The sequence below is a fragment of the Cynara cardunculus genome (assembly GCF_001531365.2).
Source record: "Cynara cardunculus var. scolymus isolate 2C chromosome LG 15, CcrdV1, whole genome shotgun sequence".
Lineage (NCBI taxonomy): Eukaryota > Viridiplantae > Streptophyta > Magnoliopsida > Asterales > Asteraceae > Cynara > Cynara cardunculus.
In genome coordinates, this window is record NC_037542.1 from 14,259,912 (window position 1) to 14,280,487 (window position 20,576).

General features: G+C 33.7%; 2 protein-coding genes across 2 annotated transcripts; one reads left to right on the forward strand and one right to left on the reverse strand.

The window, feature by feature from the left end:
• Positions 1 to 10,415: 10,415 nt before the first annotated feature.
• On the forward strand, positions 10,416 to 15,071 carry LOC112528342 (cysteine-rich receptor-like protein kinase 2). The gene is made up of 7 exons (XM_025139352.1): positions 10,416 to 11,163; positions 12,058 to 12,168; positions 12,434 to 12,570; positions 12,958 to 13,168; positions 13,873 to 14,107; positions 14,245 to 14,395; positions 14,734 to 15,071. The coding sequence occupies exons 1-7, from the start codon at positions 10,416 to 10,418 to the stop codon at positions 15,055 to 15,057; spliced, it is 1,917 nt and encodes a 638-aa protein (XP_024995120.1). The 3' UTR covers positions 15,058 to 15,071.
• A 574-nt stretch (positions 15,072 to 15,645) lies between these two features.
• On the reverse strand, positions 15,646 to 19,645 carry LOC112528067 (protein trichome birefringence-like 2). Its single transcript, XM_025138971.1, has 5 exons — positions 18,622 to 19,645; positions 17,507 to 17,699; positions 17,032 to 17,222; positions 16,564 to 16,722; positions 15,646 to 16,212 (listed from the first exon to the last, which is right to left on the reverse strand). Exons 1-5 carry the CDS (start codon positions 19,476 to 19,478, stop codon positions 15,864 to 15,866), a joined length of 1,749 nt encoding a protein of 582 aa, XP_024994739.1. The 5' UTR covers positions 19,479 to 19,645; the 3' UTR covers positions 15,646 to 15,863.
• Between the last annotated feature and the right edge of the window lie 931 nt (positions 19,646 to 20,576).

Below are 20,576 nucleotides of genomic sequence, written 5' to 3' on the forward strand. Positions count from 1 at the left end.
TTGATTAATCATTTTTATTGTGGAGGGTGTTAATCATAGATATTATCATCTTCATTATTTTAATTTTTAGAGAAATACATGAAACAGTTTCATTAATTTTAGAGAAATACATGAAACAGTTTCATTAATTTTAGAGAAATACATGAAACAGTTTCATTAAGTATTATATGAAACAATTTGACAACCATATATGAAACAACTTGATCAAAAAAAGTATTATATGAAACAATTTCATAAGATTAAACAATTTCATGAAAAAATTTCATAAGATTAAACAATAAAATCGACGGATGAAGGTGGTTTGCACGGTTTACACAAATGAARGCGGTTTTTATTTGATCACTCCTATATATATATATATGATGTTGTAATATTTGATAATTCGTAAAAGCAAGTTTAGCACATTTGATTTAAACTATCTCAAATGAACAAGAAAAAAAAATCCCTGATTCCCCGTTAGGGATCCTCATATTCCTCGTTGAGGACGAGGATGGGGATCGGGTTGCCACCCCATTCCCATGCCTATCGATGTTTGAGTAGAGCCTTGTTTGGATAACCATTCAATAATTAGTATTGCGTATCCGTATGGTTGTATAAATATTTGTCTTTTATCGCTCAAAATTCAGATATTTGATATTTATAAAAAGATACGCCTATAAAATTATGCTTCTTGTTTTACTTGAAAAGAACATATATTCGAGTCGTAGATTCATATAGTTAGAAATATTCGGGCTTCTCCTAACCAACCAAAAAGAAGCGAATAAAGTAAAAGAACAATATGAATGTAAATGCAGTTTTGAATTGTTTGGTTAAGAAGATATCGATAATTAATGAGTCAAAATAGATACATTTTTCCTTTATTTTTTAGTTTCATTAATTGTTAATATCAGTAAGTCCCAAATTAGCAACTTCAGAGAACTATTGAAGATCTTTTTATCTTTTCTAATTACGCCCTTTTATTTTTACATAAATGCCTCTTAGTTTTTCTTTACAGGTTCTTAACATGGTCAATCTGTCATATAGTTTATTAACCAGTTTTTATCAAATTAAAAGTCGATTTTTCAACCAATAACTATCTTTTGAGCTATAAATAGTTTATTAATCAGCAATTAGTTTATCAGAAATATATAAACCAGATATAATCATAAAAATTAATATATTAAATGGTGTTATGTTTTAAAAAATGGGTAGAAGAGAGAGAGAGAGGGGATGGTGATGGTGGTGTATAAAGGGAGATGAAGTCCCACCAACACATGCACATGAAAAGAAGAGAATAGAATCATGAGAAAGAATGGTTAATATATCAAAGTGATTGTTTTCACAACCAAATGGACACCAAATCTTTGGGGAGTTTGAACAATATTCCATTTGGCCAAAATGCCCTGGGGTCCCACAACATACATACATACATCTATGGTGCTTTCTTGTATTATGGTATGTGGGTATGTTTTGAAGGGGTATATTTGGAAATGGAATTATTAAAAAAAGGATAAAAGTTGGTGACCATGAAAGTATAATGTTAAAGCAATGATTATGTCCAAATAGCAGTAGCTCTCCTACCTTTTTTCTTTTATTTAAAAACCTACAAATCAGAATATACAAAATGGCCTAGTGAAAACATCATATGGATGGATATGATTATGGAGATGAGCATGCATATGCATATGCATATGTGAATATGCATTGTGAATGTGAATATGCATGATGCATGAGCAGAAGGCAAGTGGGAATTTATGTTATTCATAAACCATGATTAAGATGGGGGTTGGAATGTTCCCCTTTCCACTATGGCATGCTTAAGGGAATTATGTCCATGGCCATGGGGTATCAACATTGCATTGCATTGCATCATCATGATGCACATTATGATGTCTCATGTCAACAACTTCCTTGTTAGGGTGTCATTAATTCTATTCCCCATAATTTGTAAATTAATCAAAGTAAATAAAGTTATAATCCATCAACTTATATAATTATTCATATTTATTTTTATTTTTTTTAATTTTAACATGGAGTAGTTCATTTTCATTTCTTTTCATGTAATATTTCACCCTCACCCGAGCATGTATTTGTTCTGCTTTTAGCATTTTAGTGTTTTTGTCTTGATAGAAGGGGCCCCTCTATATCAAAAAAAAAAAAAATACAATGATATAAAATGTATTTTTTTTCTGAAACATTGCTGGGGAGTGGGGATAAGTTTTGAACTTCGATTGGACCAAAGCCCAACTTAATGTATTTTTTAGAATCATTACCAGGGGCAGGGGATAAGTATTTAATTTCAATCGGGCCAAAGCCCAAACAATATATGCTACTTGTTAAACTATGTCCCTTACTCCCTTAGATGGCCAAAATGGGCCGGCCTGCCACAGGGCCGGGACTGGGACCGACTGGGGTCGGGATCGATAGGGTTCTTTAAGGACTGGTTATGATTTTTATGAAATTCAAGGTTCGATTTGGAACTAGGATCGGTTATACATAGGTCCATTTTTTTTAAATTAAGATTTTTTTTAAATTATATATATTAAGTTTTTCAAAATTTCTACAAGATTTTCAACTTTTTTTTAACTAAAAAGTTCCAGTTTTTTTTATGGCAATAGTAAATTTAAAAAATCGTAATTATGAAAACATGTATAACATTTTTGTGTAAAAAAAGATTTAAAAACATATTTAAAGTGTTTCTGAATGATTCAATTGGAGATTTTAAAAGTGTATTTCAATAAGATATTGTTCAAAGAAAATGAAAATCTTCAAACAAGAATTTTTATATGTTCAAAATTGTTTTTAGGAAAATCTTTTGAGACTGATTTGGGCCGCGACCGGGATTTATACATGGAGAAGCCAACGTGGTGTTTTTGGTCAGGACCAAGACCTATTCGGGCCCGGGACCGTGACCGGTTTTCGGCCATCTCTAGGTCACCGCTAGACTAATGGGTACATATATTTTTAAGATATAAACCGGTCTATTAAGACATTTAAATATATTTGCACAAGTTTTTAGCCTATAAACCGGTCTATTAAGACATATAAATATATTTGACATCTTAAAAAAACGAATTTGGTTGCGGTAAGATGTTGCCTATAATTTAATTTAAGAAAACTTCCAGTTACCTCCATTGTTGCCTCGTGTTCGCTAAGAGTAGGGTCGTCTATTAGCATGTTAAATGTTAGTTTTTGAACATATCCTCCAAAAATTTGGGACTCAGGTTTATATACCCAACCTGTAAACTGAATCAACCCCAATGAAAATCTATATAATTTCTTTGAAAATAAAAAATGGCTACTTAATTTTAGAATTTGCCAATCAAAAACAAAAACGACTCTTCGATATTCTTCTCACTTTGTCCTTTTAAACATTTTTGTTATTTTAATTTATAAGATTTTTAATATGATATGAAATTATATATTTTATTGATTATTAATCATTTTATACGATCTTTAATTTTTGTGTGGGTGTAACAGGGCCTCTAAAAGATTTGGATGACACTGGATGAGGGTTGAGGAAATTGGTGTTAAATACCTTAGAAAACCTCTAGTGTAGACTACTCGTCCCTCGGACGATCGCCAACATCATAAGACCGATGCAGACACTCTCTCCAAACATTCCATACAAGAATTCTCATTCAAAATTTTCCAGCAGTCAGCCAAGACGTAGGCCAACTCGTTTGCCGTCCCTGACAACGCCAACTCTTGTGCAAAGTAATCGCTGTTTCTTGGTGCATCCATTGCAGCATTCGAGACCACTTTTCTAACCGAATCATGAGATACACCTTCTGTCATTGTATGCCCACAAGAAACCATGTCATCTGCTCCTATACACTCATAAATTTGTAGTTCTGCACATGAAGCAACCATCGAGAAAAAAAAACGTTTCCACCTTTGTCGGGAACACGACACGCTTCCGGCTTCCGCATAACATAAGACGTTTGGTTTTTGGCTTGTCCCACATTGACCAAATTTTAAACTTTGATTTGCTTTATCTATACTATATTATAGAGCATTTGACAATAACTTTTGAAAACCATTTTTTATGCATGAAGTACTGTATATTGATGCATATTACTTAAAGCTCTATGTTTGAATTCGTGTAACTAATTGCAGATAAACATAACCAAATAGAAGAAAAACACCTCATTTTAAAATACAAAAAATCTAAAATATAATTAGGATAATTATCGAGTTCTAACAAAATAATTAATTATTATCTTTATAAGAAAATTATATTATTAAACCAAATATAAATTACTTCGTTATTGAATCTAAATTAAATTATAATAAAAAAATTGAATAAAAAAATTACACAAAAAATAGGAATTTTAAATAGTTAATTTGATATTAATATCGATATATTTTTGTCAATTTTTTATGATATCTTCAAATTTATATTTTATTCAAAAATAAAAACATCATCGATTTTTCAAAATCACATAAGACCATACTATAACATCGACTGAGATAAAGAATAAAATGAAATATTAAAATCAAGATGTATCTCGCTATATTGCACGAATACCTTTCTAGTATTGCATAACCCATTTCTTTTTTCAAGTTGCTTAACTATTAAGTTGGACTTAACACGTACAAAAAGTAAAGAGGGCTATCAATGTGCCTTTGGTCTAGTGCTGTCATAATTTTTAGTTGAGTTTATTTGTTGTATTTATCGTGTACTTAAAATACCTCATATTTTTGTATGCATATAGGGGAGATGAATGAGATGTAAATCAAGTCATTTGCACAAACGGTATAAAATTCAATCAATCATAATTTTTCTTTTCTTTTTTTTACTTTTTTAATTATGTGGGTTGATTAGTAATTTTCATTGTGGAGACCATTAATTATAGACACTAGCGTTCTAACCGTGCGTGCGCGGTAGCGATAATATCATTTTCAAAAGGAATGTTATAGGCTAAAATTTGAAGTCCTCTTCTAAAAAAATTAGACAAATGTGTATGACAACTACTTATTAACATTAAAAGTTTTTAAGGTGAGTTGACAATAATCTTAGAACCATATGCTAATTTAAATTATCAAACTATGCTCGAGAACGGTGTTGCAAAGTACTCTACAAATGTTTGAGTAATGTTAGTAGTTTGTTTAATATAAGTCACATTTTTAACTGAAATCTCATCTAAGGTGACAAAATCACAATTTTAATTTTGTGACAAATTTAATTGAAATCTCATTTGAAGTTATGGAAAAAAAAAACGTTCTATAATATTTCAAGTGAAAATTAGAGAAGTGCGTAAGTTATAACAACAATAGTGGAAGTTCAAGATGATGGATGAAGAATCACATTACCAAGCTAAGATAATTGATTTTTCCTCGTAAAAAAATAAACCTGATTCTATCCATAAATCGATTTGATTCCCTATGAGTTCTAGTCTCAATAAGACTGAATAAAAACATTAAACTAAAAGCCCATACAAAATGAGCACCTAGGAAAAAAAGGCCATATGCAGATAATGAAGAACCATAAGACTGAATTACTTAATATCAAGTGGGGTCGGTGACCCATATAAGACAACTCTATGAGGCAAATCTCATGATTTGACAGAAAAACATTCAATCCATCTTTCTTATACACTTCACTTTGTTAAAAAATTTCAACTTTTTATCAATGTGGGACAACTAAAATTCATCAACAATTCATCATTTGAGAATACTCAATTCCCATGGTGCCACCTCAATACCTCATGGTTTTCTTTTATATATACTAGAAGGGTACACGTGAAATGCAGCGAGATACATATTGATTTTAATATTTCATTCTATTATTTATCTCAGTGGATGTTATAATATGGTTTTGTATGATTTTGAAAAAGCGATGATGTTTTTATTTTTCAATAAAATATAAATTTAAAGATATCATAAAAATTTGATAAAAATATATCAATATTAGTATCAAATTAACTATTTAAAATTCCTATTTTTTATGTAATTTTTTAATTCAATTTTTTTATTATAATTTAATTTAGGTTCAATAACAAACTAATTTATATTTGGTTTAATAATATAATTTTCTTATAAAGATAATAATTAATTATTTTGTTAGAACTCGATAATAATCCTAATCATATATTAGATTTTCTATATTTTAAAATGAGATGTTTATCTTCTATTTGATTATGTTTATCCGCAGTTAGTTACACGAATTCAAACATGGAGCTTTAACAAGTTGTACTTATGCATAATTTACTTGTAATATTGAATTTTAAGTAATGTGCATTAATATACAGTATTTCATGCATAAAAAATGATTTTTAAGAGTTTTTATCAAATGCTTTATAATATAGTATAAATAAAGATAAATATTTTTTTAATTTGGTTGGCCAAAATGAACCAGCCCTATGAGTTTGGAGGGTTAGCCAACATGAGCCGACAATATAAGTTTGTAAGATCAGCGAAAAGAATCAAACTCCATGAGTTAAAACAAAGACACTTCAACCTCCTATTATATACCTACCATCAATTGTCAATCTTTCATCTCTCCACCAATGCAAGATACAAACCTAATGCTAGAAATATAGAATACTTAAATCTTAGAGTTCCACATCATTTCTTGTGGATCTTACTTTCATACACACACACACACACACACACACACACACACACATATATATATATATATATATATATATGTATATATTGATGATTGTGAACACAATTTACTTTTATATAATTTTTTTTTTGCAAAAGGGAGTCATCCAAATACGATAAGCTTATGAATCAAGTTTTTTGAGTTGACACAATGAATTTCATCCCTTTTTTTTTTTTTTTTCATATACACATCTCTTTTATTCTAATCTTTCAATCTCTCATCAAAATAGGATATGTCAAACTCAACCACAATTAACCAATACTTCAATATATAAAAACATAATTACCTCATGATGCACCTAATTACCTCTTGATTCTTCTTTACACAAAAACACACACACACACACACATATATATATATATATATATATATAGATATATATTGATGATTGTAAACACAATACATTTTTTATTTTTATATAATAAGATTTGTTTTGCAAAATTAGGGTCATCCAAATAAGATAACTTTATGACTCAAGTCTCATGAGCTAACACAATATAAGATTTGTTTTGCAAAAATAAGGTAATCCAAATAAGATAACCTTATGATTCAAAACTCATGAGTTGGCACAATAAATCTCACCATTATTTCTTATACACATCTTATTATTCCAATCTTTCAATCTCTCACCAATGTGGGATATCTCAAATTCAACCACATTTCACCAACACCTCAATACTCAATTCTCATGATGCCACCTCAATACTCTTGGTTCTTCTTTTAATATATATATATATATATATATATATAGATTATCATTTTTATTATATTAATTTTAGAAAAAAAAATCATCAAAATAAGAAATACATTAAATGTTCCATTTTTACATAGAAACAAAAATTATGTGAAAGAATTTCATCAAGAAAAAAATTATATGAAACAGTTTCATCAAGAAAAAAAAATTATATGGAAAAATTCATCAGATAAAAATTTCATTAAATTAAATAATGAAATCAAAGGATGAAGATGATTTGTACGGTTTGTACAAATGAATTGTTTGCATTTGATCAATCCCTTACATAGATATACATGAATTATATATATAGAGACATGTTTAAACCAGAATACTAACTATTTTAAAAAACAAGAAAAAAATCGTTAACGTACAAAATCATACATGATTCACACACACACACACACATAGACATAGGTTCATACAAGAATGATATCTATTTTAGAAAATAAGAGAATGACTAAATTACGTACAAAATCACATATGATTTTACATTAATGGCAAAAAAAAGTGTGCATGCGACCTATGGCCATGTCAAATACAGGCCTCAGCTGCTAATTTTCGTTTTATCACTCGATTTCGAATACATTAGATTTGCATTAAATGCTACATAATATGAAGTTGAGTATGATTATGATGTTGAGAATGAGTCAAAGTGAAGTCATACATACGCTTGTCGGATTCAAGAAAACTCCCGGTATGCAGCGAGAATCTAGTCTAGTTTACTTGATGGGTAGTATTTGAAACGCTAGACAATAGGGAAAAAAAAAAGGATAATACGTGTAACAATGCAGTAGGACCGTCTTAAAAGTTAGAAACCGTGAAAAGAGTTTATATGTGTTGTTTAATCTCGTGATATGTAATCTTCATACAATGTTGTTTCATATATGAATGTGAAAATGCAGTAAGACTATTTTTTCCATACACAAAATAGTTGTGAACGTTTTTATATAAATCAACATTGTATAAAACTATATTTTAATATGGGTTGTTTCATATAGGGGTGTTCATGGGTTGTGTTGATCGGGTTGAAGACATTTGATCAACTCAACCCAATGCTTGCTGTTTAACCCAACCCAACCCAAACGAAAGTGCAACCTAACCCAACCCAACCCAAATCGTATGGGTTGGTCGGGTTGGTTGGGTTGATACTTTGGTACATTAAAATATTCTTCTAACCTTAAATATGTTATATCTCTACTCATAATTTATTTTTCATCATCAACTATTGATACAACTTATCCATATTTCTTACGTATATCACATTCAGTTAATTTTCTCAATTTACATATATATGTTTAAAATTACTGAACATATATACGAATGAGTTATATAGAGATGTGAATAGATTGAAAAGATGTGTATATGAAGAGTGTACGTGATAGTGTTATTGTCTAATGCATATATTAATAGAAATTCAACAATCATATTAAATCCAAGAAATAAAAGGATACCAGGTTCATCGGGTTGGGTTGAGTTCAAATAATAGTAACCCAATATCAACCCAATACCTACGGTTTAAAAAATTTACAACTCGATTAGACATTAGATTGCTTCGGATTAAGTTATTTCGCTTTGGATTGGATTGGGTTGGGTTCATCAGGTTAATTGGGTTTTTGAACACCCCTAATTTCATATGTTGGTTTGTAAGTTTGTATTCATCTCCTTGTCCCCTTGTGAGCCTTATCGGTCTTGTTTCCTTTGTTCCCTTTTTGTTTTTTAGTTGTTTACTTTTACCTTGCAGTTTTTTTTTTTTTTTTAATATAATATTTTTTTGATAGTGATATAAATTTTAGATTAATTATAGAATTCAATGGATTTACTTTCTATCATCCTTTCAGAAGTTGAGTAAACACGAAAACCTGTTCAACGGCGACGTTTTGAACCTTTACTTTTTCCACCGAGGCCAGCTTCTTTGTTTGAAAGAGTACGTTCTACGTGCACGACCCAATTTTTAGGATTCCGTTGACTGCCCAATCATTTATCATCTATTGGACTTTGGGTTTCACCTGCGTCCAATTTATTACCATATATCATTTAATTTTGATTTATGTTTTGGAGCATTTGTGGACTCATGACGTCTCGTTTAGGGATACTCATGAATTGGGTTAATCGGATTAAAGACATTTGAATAATCTAATCTAATGTTTGCGGTTTGGAAAATATTAATTCATCCCAACCCAACCCATACGGGTTGGTCGGGTTGATACTTTGGTATATTAAAATATTCTTCTAACCTTGAATATGTTATTTCTCTACTCATAATTTCTTTTTTATCATCAACCATTTGATACAACTCATCCATATTTCTTACATATATCACAATTAATTTTCTCAATTTACATATATATGTTCACAGTTACTGAACATATATACGAATAAGTTATATAGAGATGTGAATATATGTGTGTATGAAAAACATATATGATAGTGTAATACTTTAATTGTCTAATGTATATATTAATACAAATTCAACAATCATATTAAATCCAAGAAATAAAAAGATATCGGGTTCATCGAGTTGGGTTGGGTTGAATTCAAATAATAGTAACACAATATCAACCCAATGCCTATGGGGTTGACAATTTTACAACTCGATTAGACATCGGGTTGCTTTGGGTTAAGTTATTTCGCGTTGGGTTAGATTGATCGGGTTGTTTGGGTTTTTGTTCACCTGTTCTAACTTATTTTCAAAGAACAAATCACCCACTGCAACTGGTTGATTACTCTTACAACTTTTCAAATCTATTGCACACTGAGTAATCTATAAGTGATTTATCTGATATGTACATGTACATAGAAATGAAAGAAACATTTTTCGAGTTTATTAATCTTTCTCTCTCTCTCTCTCTCTCTCTATATATATATATATATATATATTGCTTGGATTTTGGACTTTTGGGTGTGGTATCACAATCATGCCCTCCATTTTTGAACACATTTTGAACAACCATATATTAATTTGTCAACCAATAATTCATATATATCCAACCTGAACCATTCAGCTTTGTTGATTAATTTCACTACCCTTCTCATCAAACCACTAAACCATTTGCATTTCATGATCACTTTACTGATTAAACATCCATGAAGAAATCATCACAAATTTCTATTTATCTTTTCATCCTTTTACTACTTATACCATCCAAATCACAGGGAGATCCCAGATCCCACATCATTAACTTAGCTTGTTACCACCAGCTCATAAACAATCAAACCATATCCATTCCCAACTTTCTCGATACCATGACGAAAGTCGGCACCCAGCTACGGAGTTCACACAGCGGAACATCGGTTACGGGCACTTCACCCGACAGCATCTACGGACTTGCCGAATGCTACGGCGATCTTTCTGCAGAAGACTGTGTCTTATGCTATGCGGAAGCCCGTACTGTTCTTCCCACTTGCTTTCCCGCCAATGGCGGCCGGATTTTCCTCGATGGTTGCTTCATGCGAATACAGAATTACAGTTTTTATGAGGAGTATGTAGGATCAGATGATAGAGTTTATTGTGGGGATACGATGATGGGCGGTGGATTTCAGGACTCGGTGAGGAATGCAGTCTCGAATGCTGTGATGGATGCACCAAGAAACAGCGATTACTTTGCGCAAGAGTTGGCAGTATCGGGGACGGCAAACGAGTCGGCCTTCGTGCTGGCGGATTGCTGGAACACTTTGAATGAGGATTCTTGTACCGAATGTTTGGAAAGAGCGTCTGCGTCGATCTTACAATGTTTGCCATATTCCGAGGGACGGGCACTCTACACCGGATGTTTTCTGAGGTATTCTAACACCAATTTCCTCAACCCTGAGCCATCACAGGGCAACAATGGAGGTAACCTCAAGATTTTCTTTTGATAAGGCAGCATTTGGTGTTAATACATTTTTATGGTCATCCTTACCGAAATTCTATCTGCACATGAATCAGATTGGAATGCCAAAAGCCAAATCATCCAGTTGATTTGTGAAGATCATGAAGATAACAATCGAACCAGATTCGTTTCCAGCTTTCTCAAGGCAATGACAGATATCAACACCCAAATGCAAACTTCACATACTGGAACACTAGTTACAGGCACCAACTATGTGCTTGCACACTGCTATGGTGATCTTTCTTCACAAGAATGCATCTTATGCTGTGCCGAAGCTCGCACTTCCCTTCCTTCATGCTTGCCCAACAATGGCGGCCGAGTCTATCTCGAGGGCTGCTTTATGCGGTTCGAGAATTATAGCTTTTTTGGGGAGCATTTTGGACAAAAAGACAGAACTATGTGTCTAAATACAACAAGAAAAAACAACGAGTTTGAACAATTGGCATCAAATGCTGTGTTGCAAGCAGTGGAAACTGCACCGAATAACCCGAACCACCATGCCGGAACTCAGGCTCTTATATCTGGGATAGCAAACAGGTCGGCATATGCAACCGCTGATTGCTGGAGCTCGTTAGATGCCGAGTCTTGTCGGCAGTGTTTGCAGACCGCGGCTAGGTCGATGTTAGGGTGCTTGCCTGGCTCAAGGGGGTATGCATTATATACTGGTTGCTTCATGAGATATTCGGACACCAACTTCTCTAATCCTGATAACAACACGAGACGGTCTACAGGTGGCTCGAAAAGTATGATACTACAGTTGCTGTTATGTTTTACACTTGTTTGATAGATCTAAAGTAATAGAGCTCATGGTTTACTAGTCGATCGATCATTTCTGCTCCTGTTTATGGCATTTGCAGGGAAAACGATGGCTATTGTAATGGCCGTTAGCTCGGTGGTAGCATTCGTAGTTGTGGGTATTATCGCTTTTTGCGCAAAGAAGCACAGAAGTAAATCTAAAAGAAGACAAGGTATAAAGCTTCATTCTTTCTTCGAATTCGATCTTTCTGAAAGATCCCACCGGTCCACCACCCGATCGGATAGCCAATCTCGTAATCCCAAGTGACGATACAATCTTTCAAATTCAGACTATGTTTGACAAACTAGATGATAAACTAATCATATTTGGTAAACCCAACTGTTAATAAGCTATATGATAGCGTAAAATGATTTAAAAGGACATGTTAATCAGTTGATGGAAGTTATGATACATCCTGAATTTGTTGATATTTTTAGGTTCTGATGACACAAATTTGTTGAATATCCTGAATAGCAGTAGCTTGAACTTCAAATACTCCATGATTGAGAAAGCCACGAGTTCTTTCGATGAGGCCAACAAGCTTGGACAAGGGGGTTTTGGAACAGTATACAAGGTATCATAGAGTTGGGTTCACGTGAGACCAGTTTGTTTTTATGAATACCGAAACTTCACAGCAATTTATAGAGTTGGGTTCACGTGAGACCAGTCTGTTTTTATGAATACCGAAACTTCACAGCAATTTATTGTAAAAATACAAAAAACAGTGAACCTTCACAGAAAAATCACCGTGAAGCTTTTCTTTTACGGTCTTTTACTGTGAAGGTTCCGTGTTATTTATGTGGTCTCACGAAAACAGTCCGGTCTCACATCATCCTAAGTCACGTATCATAACCATATCATACAACTTTCTTTTATTCCTATCTTTTTGGAGTTTTCTAGTTTATATCGTATTAGATTAATCAAACAACATTAGAACACGACACAATGATCTTTATCGCAGGGAGTTCTTCCAAACGGAGTAGAGATTGCTGCCAAGAGACTTTTCGTCAACCACCAACATAGAGCAGGGGACTTCTACAATGAAGTCAACATTATTAGTAGTGTTGAACACAAAAATCTGGTGAAACTGGTAGGATTCAGTTGTTTGGGACCTGAAAGTGTTCTCATTTACGAATATCTACCAAACCGGAGTCTCGATCATTTCATCTTCGGTAAGAATAATGATTTCCAAATTCCGCAAACTCAAGTTAACCCTGAGGGCCAGCAGTTCGACTCTCCATAGGACCACTGGGATTTTCTTGTCATCTTTAGGCCCTATGAGATTTGCCACCGGAGATTTTCATGGTTGTTATCTTTGGTCACCATAAAAAAAATTGGCTTTATAAGACGCCTAAATTGTCTAAGCGTCCTAATAAAATACTTTATAAAACTTAGATTTATAAGACCAAACTATAAAGCGTCATACCAAAAAAGGTTACAATAGATTTATATGACACTTTTAGACGTCGTTTAACAAGTTTTTTTAGGATGTTTTTAAAATAAAATGTCCTATTAGTTACATTATAAGATACTTTTGAGAATTATCCTATAAACCTGTCTTTTTAGGACAATTTTTCAAACAGTGTCATATAATATAGTTAATACGACACTTTATTTTAAAAACATCCTAAAAAACTTGTTGAAACGATTAAGAACGTTCTATAAACCTATTGGAACACTTTTAGATGGGACGTTTTTGGTTTGATCCTATAAACTTAAGTCCTATAAAGTATTTCTTTTAGGACGCTTCTACATTTTAGACGTTATATAAACTTAAGTCCTATAAAGTATTTCTTATGAGATTAGTCGAACTATGCGCAATTGGATGTGAATTATGAGTTGATGAAAAATGGGATTTGCTTATGAACTTGTGCAGATGCAGTTAGGGGTAAGGAACTAAACTGGGCAAAAAGATTTGATATTATTGTTGGGACAGCAGAAGGTTTGGCCTACCTTCATGAAAACAGTAAAACAAGAATCATTCACAGGGACATAAAAGCTGCTAATATCTTGTTGGATTCGAAGCTTCGTGCCAAGATTGCTGATTTCGGGTTAGCCAGGTCTTTTCAACAAGATAAGAACCATATCAGCACCGGGATTGCTGGAACACTGTAAGCACGTCGATCAGGTGTACTTTTTTAATTGTATTTTTTCGAACATAGGGTCAGATTCAGACACGATAGCGTTGTTGTATCACTTTCAGTTCTCATAGGTTTTTTACTTCACTCATTTTGTTCTAATATTGCAGTGGATATATGGCTCCAGAATATATAAGTCATGGTCATCTAACTGAAAAGGCAGATGTATATAGTTTTGGTGTGCTTTTGCTTGAGGTGGTTACTGGAATGCAAAACAGAGGAACACAAACAGCTGAGTACACTCATAACTTGGTATCAATTGTAAGTATGATTTCCCTGCAAATACATCACCATACACTTGTTGGCAGCTTAATAAGATTATATGATTGTTTGGTAGTACCTTAATAATATAGAAAGTGGCTTATTCAGTAAGCTTCCAGGGAGAGCTTTATGTAGAAAGCTAAGTTTTTTCCGAACCTGTCATTTTCTATTAAGAAACATATTCCTTTCATCTATGAAAAAACCCTCCTACACAAAAACCTTCTCAATCCATACAGACAGATTAATCCACATAGAACAGAACGTACCCAATATATCCTACTAGTAAAAGGGTCTAGGAAGGGTATTGAAGCTTATATACTTTGAATGGTGATGAATAGGTGTGGAAGCATTTTAAGGAAGGGACAGTGGAGGAGGTTTTTGATCCAAACATGATGTTGAGTGATGATAATGTGAAGAAGGAAGTAGAAAAGGTGGTACAAATTGGACTGCTTTGCACCCAAGAAGTTCCATCACTTAGACCAACCATGTCTATGGCCCTGCAAATGTTATCCAAGAATATTCATCCCCTTCCTTTTCCTTCAAATCCTGCATTTTTACCCGAAAGCCCGAATGATTTTGGTTCAGTTCAAGCTTCCAGACGTAAGATAAGCATTCCGGCTTCAGTTCCTACGGTTTCCCTCACTTCTCTTGGTCCAAGGTAGCTACTGTATAAAACATGTAAACTAATCTTTCCATTCATTCAATATTTGATGTTTCTATTGTTATTCTACGTTCAAATATCAAGCATTCTGTGATTAAGATTGACTTGAGATAGAAGAAAGTTAGAAGGTTGAACATTGAAACAAGTCTAGGGGCGTAGAGTGCACACTTGTTGTATTTGCCACCTTAAACCTCAGATCACCTATAGCGGGGTCAAAGTGGGGGCGCAACGGGGTTCCAAGGGGCAGAGCCCCTGGGTGGTGGTATCCCTGTCTTATTGTGTCCAAGTATTTCACGAATATTTGTTGCTGATGAATACTTTTAGTTGTAACCATTTCCATAACCTCTCATAACTACTATATGAGTTACCTGTAAATGGTAGGGCAGAGCCCCTGGGTGGTGGTATCCCTGTCTTATTGTGTCCAAGTATTTCACGAATATTTGTTGCTGATGAATACTTTTAGTTGTAACCATTTCCATAACCTCTCATAACTACCATATGAGTTACCTGTAAATGGTAATTTATGTCTCGATATATATAGAGACATAACAGAAGGCAATCGCACGTCGAATACTCGAGTTTTCTGGCTTAAAAACGAGAGTGATTTCTTGGATTATATCGATACAGAGTTCATGAAACCTATGCTCTAAGGGTCGAAACCCAGAATCTCTAAACTCATTCCAAGAAAATATCCTAGTGATTGTAACCATGACACCCAAAATTCTAACAGTAACTTAAAAGTCTCCCGATTCTCTCGACCTTCCAAAGGAAAAAACCCGAAACTTGCTACAATTTTTAAACAAAATTTCAGCTTTTCCAAGAACCTCTTCCAACCTTGAGTAGAGATGCATATAACAACTCATTCCAAGCATCTGGTACACCAGGCAAACACCAATGGCTGCAATCTTGTGATTGTTCTGCGCCAATTTGTTGCTTTAGGGACAGGGACTTATACATCTTTCTGTAAACCGACGGGTGACCGTCTTTCCTGTAATCTGTAAGCCTGCTAATGTTGAGATATATTACAGGAGTCTTCATCACTCGCATCACATTGTCAAAAGCTCGCATCTTTGATGGATACTTGCTTAACTGACTTGTATTGAAGATGGGTTCGGTTTCTTTGTGACACTGCCCACCTGAATTCCACTGCCCTCCCCTGCAATCACATGCTTGCCAATTGGTGATCTAAATAACAGAAAAGGAAACAAAAACAACAACAAATATTCGACCTTTTTGGGCCCGATGACAAGTTGAAAGCCCCGAAAGCTTCAAAATCTTTCTGTGGGTCTTTCAAAGGAGGCTAATCATATGAGAACCACAAAAAGTTTCACATTGTGAAACGAATATATGCTAATCAATACCCCAAGTCTTAGCGTCAGATGAAAAAGATCATTGTGAAACAATATCTTTAAGGTAAAAGTTTTCACGATTCTCACAATATATGGAGCTCTCATTTGATTATTTCCCGTCTTTCCCATATGCGGTTTGTATAACTCGATTAACATACCTAAAATGAGTGACTGAATATCCTCTAAAGATAACTTGAGTTTTCTGGCTATCGATGTTTTTATCTACCCATTTAGCCCATGTCGAAAGAGCCCTGGTGTATGCATCAAGAGCCTTGAGTCTAGGGTAAACATGGTTGCCTTCTTGATAATAATCTTCCCTGTTAACATGCAGAAAAAAAAAAACGAGCAATATTAGCATTGCCAAATACTCCCTCCGTCCCAAAATAAATGCCGGCATTGAAAAAGACAGTTCTAAAAATGTGTAATTTACATTTTCTTTAATTATCTAAATATGACAATTTTACCTTAATAACATAGGAGGTAATGAATTTTCCATCTCATAATTAAGGGAAGAATTGAAAATTAAGCATCTAATATGTGGACAGTTATTTTGGGACAAACTAAGATAGAAATATGGAGACATATTTTGGGACGGAGGGAGTATAATGTTGGAATATTAGTCTCACCCTCGGGAAGTTTTCTCGTGAGTCCACCAATGTCCCGTGTTGAAGATCAGAACATCAGCATCTTGATACATTGAAGTCGTCCGGTCCATCAAATCCACTCTTAGCGTCTCAAAAGTACCATTTTCACCTTTGAAAGATGATTCTCTGACTAGAAACGGAGAACTCACAAAATCGATCGTACAGTCATAGTCCTATAAATATAAGCAAGGCTTGACTCATTAGGCAAATTCCAAAAGTAGTTTGACTTTTGAGGTCAAAAGAACAAAGGTTCAACCTCCAAATTGGTATGCCATCTTTTATAATCTTGATAAAAAAAATTGAGAACCCATTAAAGTTAGAAATGAAACAATTAAAAGAAAAAAAAATTGGCGCTAAAATCCATGAGATATGCATACCAAATTTGAACTTGAATGCTACTAGATTTGAACCCAAAAGTCAAAAGTGTGGAGTATTAGACATGGGTGGGAAAGTTTGCCTCGAATCTGAAGGCGTAAAAACCCTTTTTCTTGAATTCCCTCTTTCCTGAAATCTCGTAAACCCTTTTCTTGTTCTTGAGAGAATGTTGTAGTATGCAAACAAGTGATTCCCACATGTTCCTATTTAAAGAGTCTCCAACAAATACCAATTTCTTCCCTCTAAGTCTTTCCAAAAAGTCCGTTGCGTTCAAACTGGAAAAAAGAACATTAACAGATATTAAGTAAGAACAACACTCATAAATTGATCACATAACCACTAATCACAGCTTTAAGAGGGTAATTATCCACTTTCGTGTATTTCAAGTTCCAACTTATAGCAAACATACTCTTAAAATTCCTAAAAGATTCGATGTTCGCCAATTGTGAGTCAAAATCAAATTGTTTGCAAAATTGATATCACTTCTTTTAGCGTAAAGATTTGTAAACTAGTTATGGGATACTCATCTTTTATCCATTTTAATTTAGATTTCAGATAAATCTATGCTTAAGCTTTTAGGGTCCGTTCTTGACAAAATCTTTTTGAGGGATTTGGATTTCGTGAAAGGATTTGGAATCTTTGGTGTGTTTGGTTTGTAAGATTTGGAGTGGAATTGAATTGAATTACGCTGTTTATAAATAATTTATAAAAATAATCTAATTACCGTCTATTTAATTGATTATTACAAAACAAGTGTTTTTTTGTTAACATTACTACAAACTCTATGAAATCTCGCAAAATACCAACTACTCCATGGGATTTAAATCCCATGTTTGTGAGATTTCAATCTCGGACTTTCCTTTAAACCAAACGTGGGATTGGAATGAAATTCAATTCCAAATCGCGCCGATATCCCATGAAATCCCACAAACCGAACGGGCCTTTTTAGAATTTTGACAAACCATGTTGTATGTTTAGCTGGGGTTTTACGATCTTCTTTATTAGCCACATAGAATTATCCGAGAAAAACACAGATTACATAATTAGACTAAATAATCAAAGTCAAACAAATAGCTAATTGAACCAGAACTACCATAAAGAAGCCAGCAAATTAGCATGGAAGATCCAGTTTTTTAAGCATTTGAGAACAAATTAATCATGTCATTGAAAAGCAGACAAAAGAATTATGATCATCACCTTGGGATCTCACATCCAAATGGCTGCCACCTCCATTTTACAAACTCATCATCAGGCCTTCCATTAAGATGACAGTTGAGATCTCTGTCTACATAAGGACATGAACCTGGTGGATAATATGGTTTTGTATCATCTTTCACCCATCTTCCATCAAAGATATCACAATCTTTGAAAGAGCTACTATAGTTCCCCAATATTTGAGAAATTGTAGCATGATCTGTGTCTGCAAAACCCCCTTTGTTTGAAAAGCCATCAAGATTTAGATCTAAACCATCCGATTCAACACTCCGATTGGACCCATTGCCACTCTTTTCACCAATTGTCACTTTCCCTTCATTAGGCTTCGCAATAATTGCAGTAAAGGTTGCATTTTCCACATCATCTTTAAGTTTTGCCAAATGGGTATCTTCGAAATCAATACCTTTCTCAGAAATCCCATTAAAGCTTCCGTTTTTACCATCAAAATCACCCAAGAACTTCAAACTAATATCCATATTGGAACCATTTGATTCAGCAATGTTCTCACTGATCAAAATTGTAGGGTTTTGTTCTACTTGTGTGGCATTTTCTACAAAAATTGCTCTTGTTGAAGAAGAAGAAGTGGAATTAGAAGAGGATGTTCTACTAAAAGAAAAAGACCAAGAAATAAGAGAACTATTGTTCCTGATATTGAACCCTTGGAAGAAAAGTTGGTTTGGAGTGGGATTTTTGAAAGAAAATTTCGAAAATAACACAAATAAATAAATGAAAAATGAAACAAACCCTAACCCAAATCCAAAAACAACCTTCTTTCTTGAAGATGCACAATTTGGGAAGTGATCAGAGATTGCAAAAAGTTTCTTTAGATTCATAATCATGGCTATGACAACAAGAACACCATTAACAATTGAAAGTGGTTTCAAGAAACACACAGTATGAGTATGACAAATGTTTGTGTGTGAATAATCAAGAAAAAAGAATAAAGTTAATCAAAGATTCCAAGGGTGATGATGATGATGTTGTTGTCAAAATCGATAGGGTGTTTGTACAGAGTTGTGTGTTTGTGAAGGTTTTCATGGAGACAATTTGCAGGGTGCAGGAGCAGAGATAGGCTGCAAAATGCATGCGAAAAAGAGAGGGAGGATTAAAATTACAACAGTACCCCAAGGCCCAAGGTAAGATAGATACATACAAAGAAAATAAGCTGCATAACTGCTTTCAAAGGATCCAAAATGGCTTTTAATATAACGTTTCAAAATAACATGCAGAGTTAAATGCAAATTTCGTGGTTTGACCATCAAGGTCTTTACAAAAAGAAGATTACGAAACAGTTCTTCATAATTTCAATCTCTTTTAACAAATTGGATCCCTGGATGTCGGTTAAATGATCCATTAGATTACATGTATTTTATTCTTTTAAAATTAAAATGTATTTTATTATATTGTACGATTATTTTTCTAATCTTCTAAATAAAACTCATAAAGCGGTCATAATTGATTTTTAAGATAAAAATAAATTGATATAATTTTATGCAATTTGTTTGGTTTTTTAAACGGAAAGAATGGAAACCAAAATGAGGGGGCGTTTTGGTAATTACGATGACGAAATCGATGACACGTGGATGGTAGCGTTATGGAGGTACACAGATTTTACTATTGTGCGCATGGAGTTTCGCACGCCACACCGTCACATCTCACATGCTTTGTCTCAGGGGAGGGGAGGGGATGCGATCAATCAACTCAATTCCACCGACTGCTTCCGTGCACCCCTTTTCTTACTTCATCACATATTGCTTACAACCCCTTCAACTATCGTATACATTACATTTCTTTCCCCTAAAAGTTCAAAAGTTGCACATCTTATCCATCAAAAAATAATTTTGTCAAACGGCTCCCCCATACCTTGAAAATAATTCATACCACCAACTAGAGATGGCCAAAAACCGGTCTCGGACCGGTCCCAATCGGTCATCACC

Excerpts from the sequence above, each read along its gene's own strand:
- LOC112528342 (XM_025139352.1), top strand. The coding sequence starts at position 10,416 with ATGAAGAAATCATCACAAATTTCTATTTATCTTTTCATCCTTTTACTA. Across the intron at positions 13,169-13,872 it reads TCTCGATCATTTCATCTTCG|ATGCAGTTAGGGGTAAGGAA; the intron begins GTAAGAATAATG and ends GAACTTGTGCAG. Across the intron at positions 14,396-14,733 it reads CTCATAACTTGGTATCAATT|GTGTGGAAGCATTTTAAGGA; the intron begins GTAAGTATGATT and ends GGTGATGAATAG.
- LOC112528067 (XM_025138971.1), bottom strand. The coding sequence starts at position 19,478 with ATGATTATGAATCTAAAGAAACTTTTTGCAATCTCTGATCACTTCCCA. Across the intron at positions 17,700-18,621 it reads TTTGGATGTGAGATCCCAAG|TTTGAACGCAACGGACTTTT; the intron begins GTGATGATCATA and ends TCTTTTTTCCAG. Across the intron at positions 16,213-16,563 it reads TATTCAGTCACTCATTTTAG|GGGAGGGCAGTGGAATTCAG; the intron begins GTATGTTAATCG and ends ATGTGATTGCAG.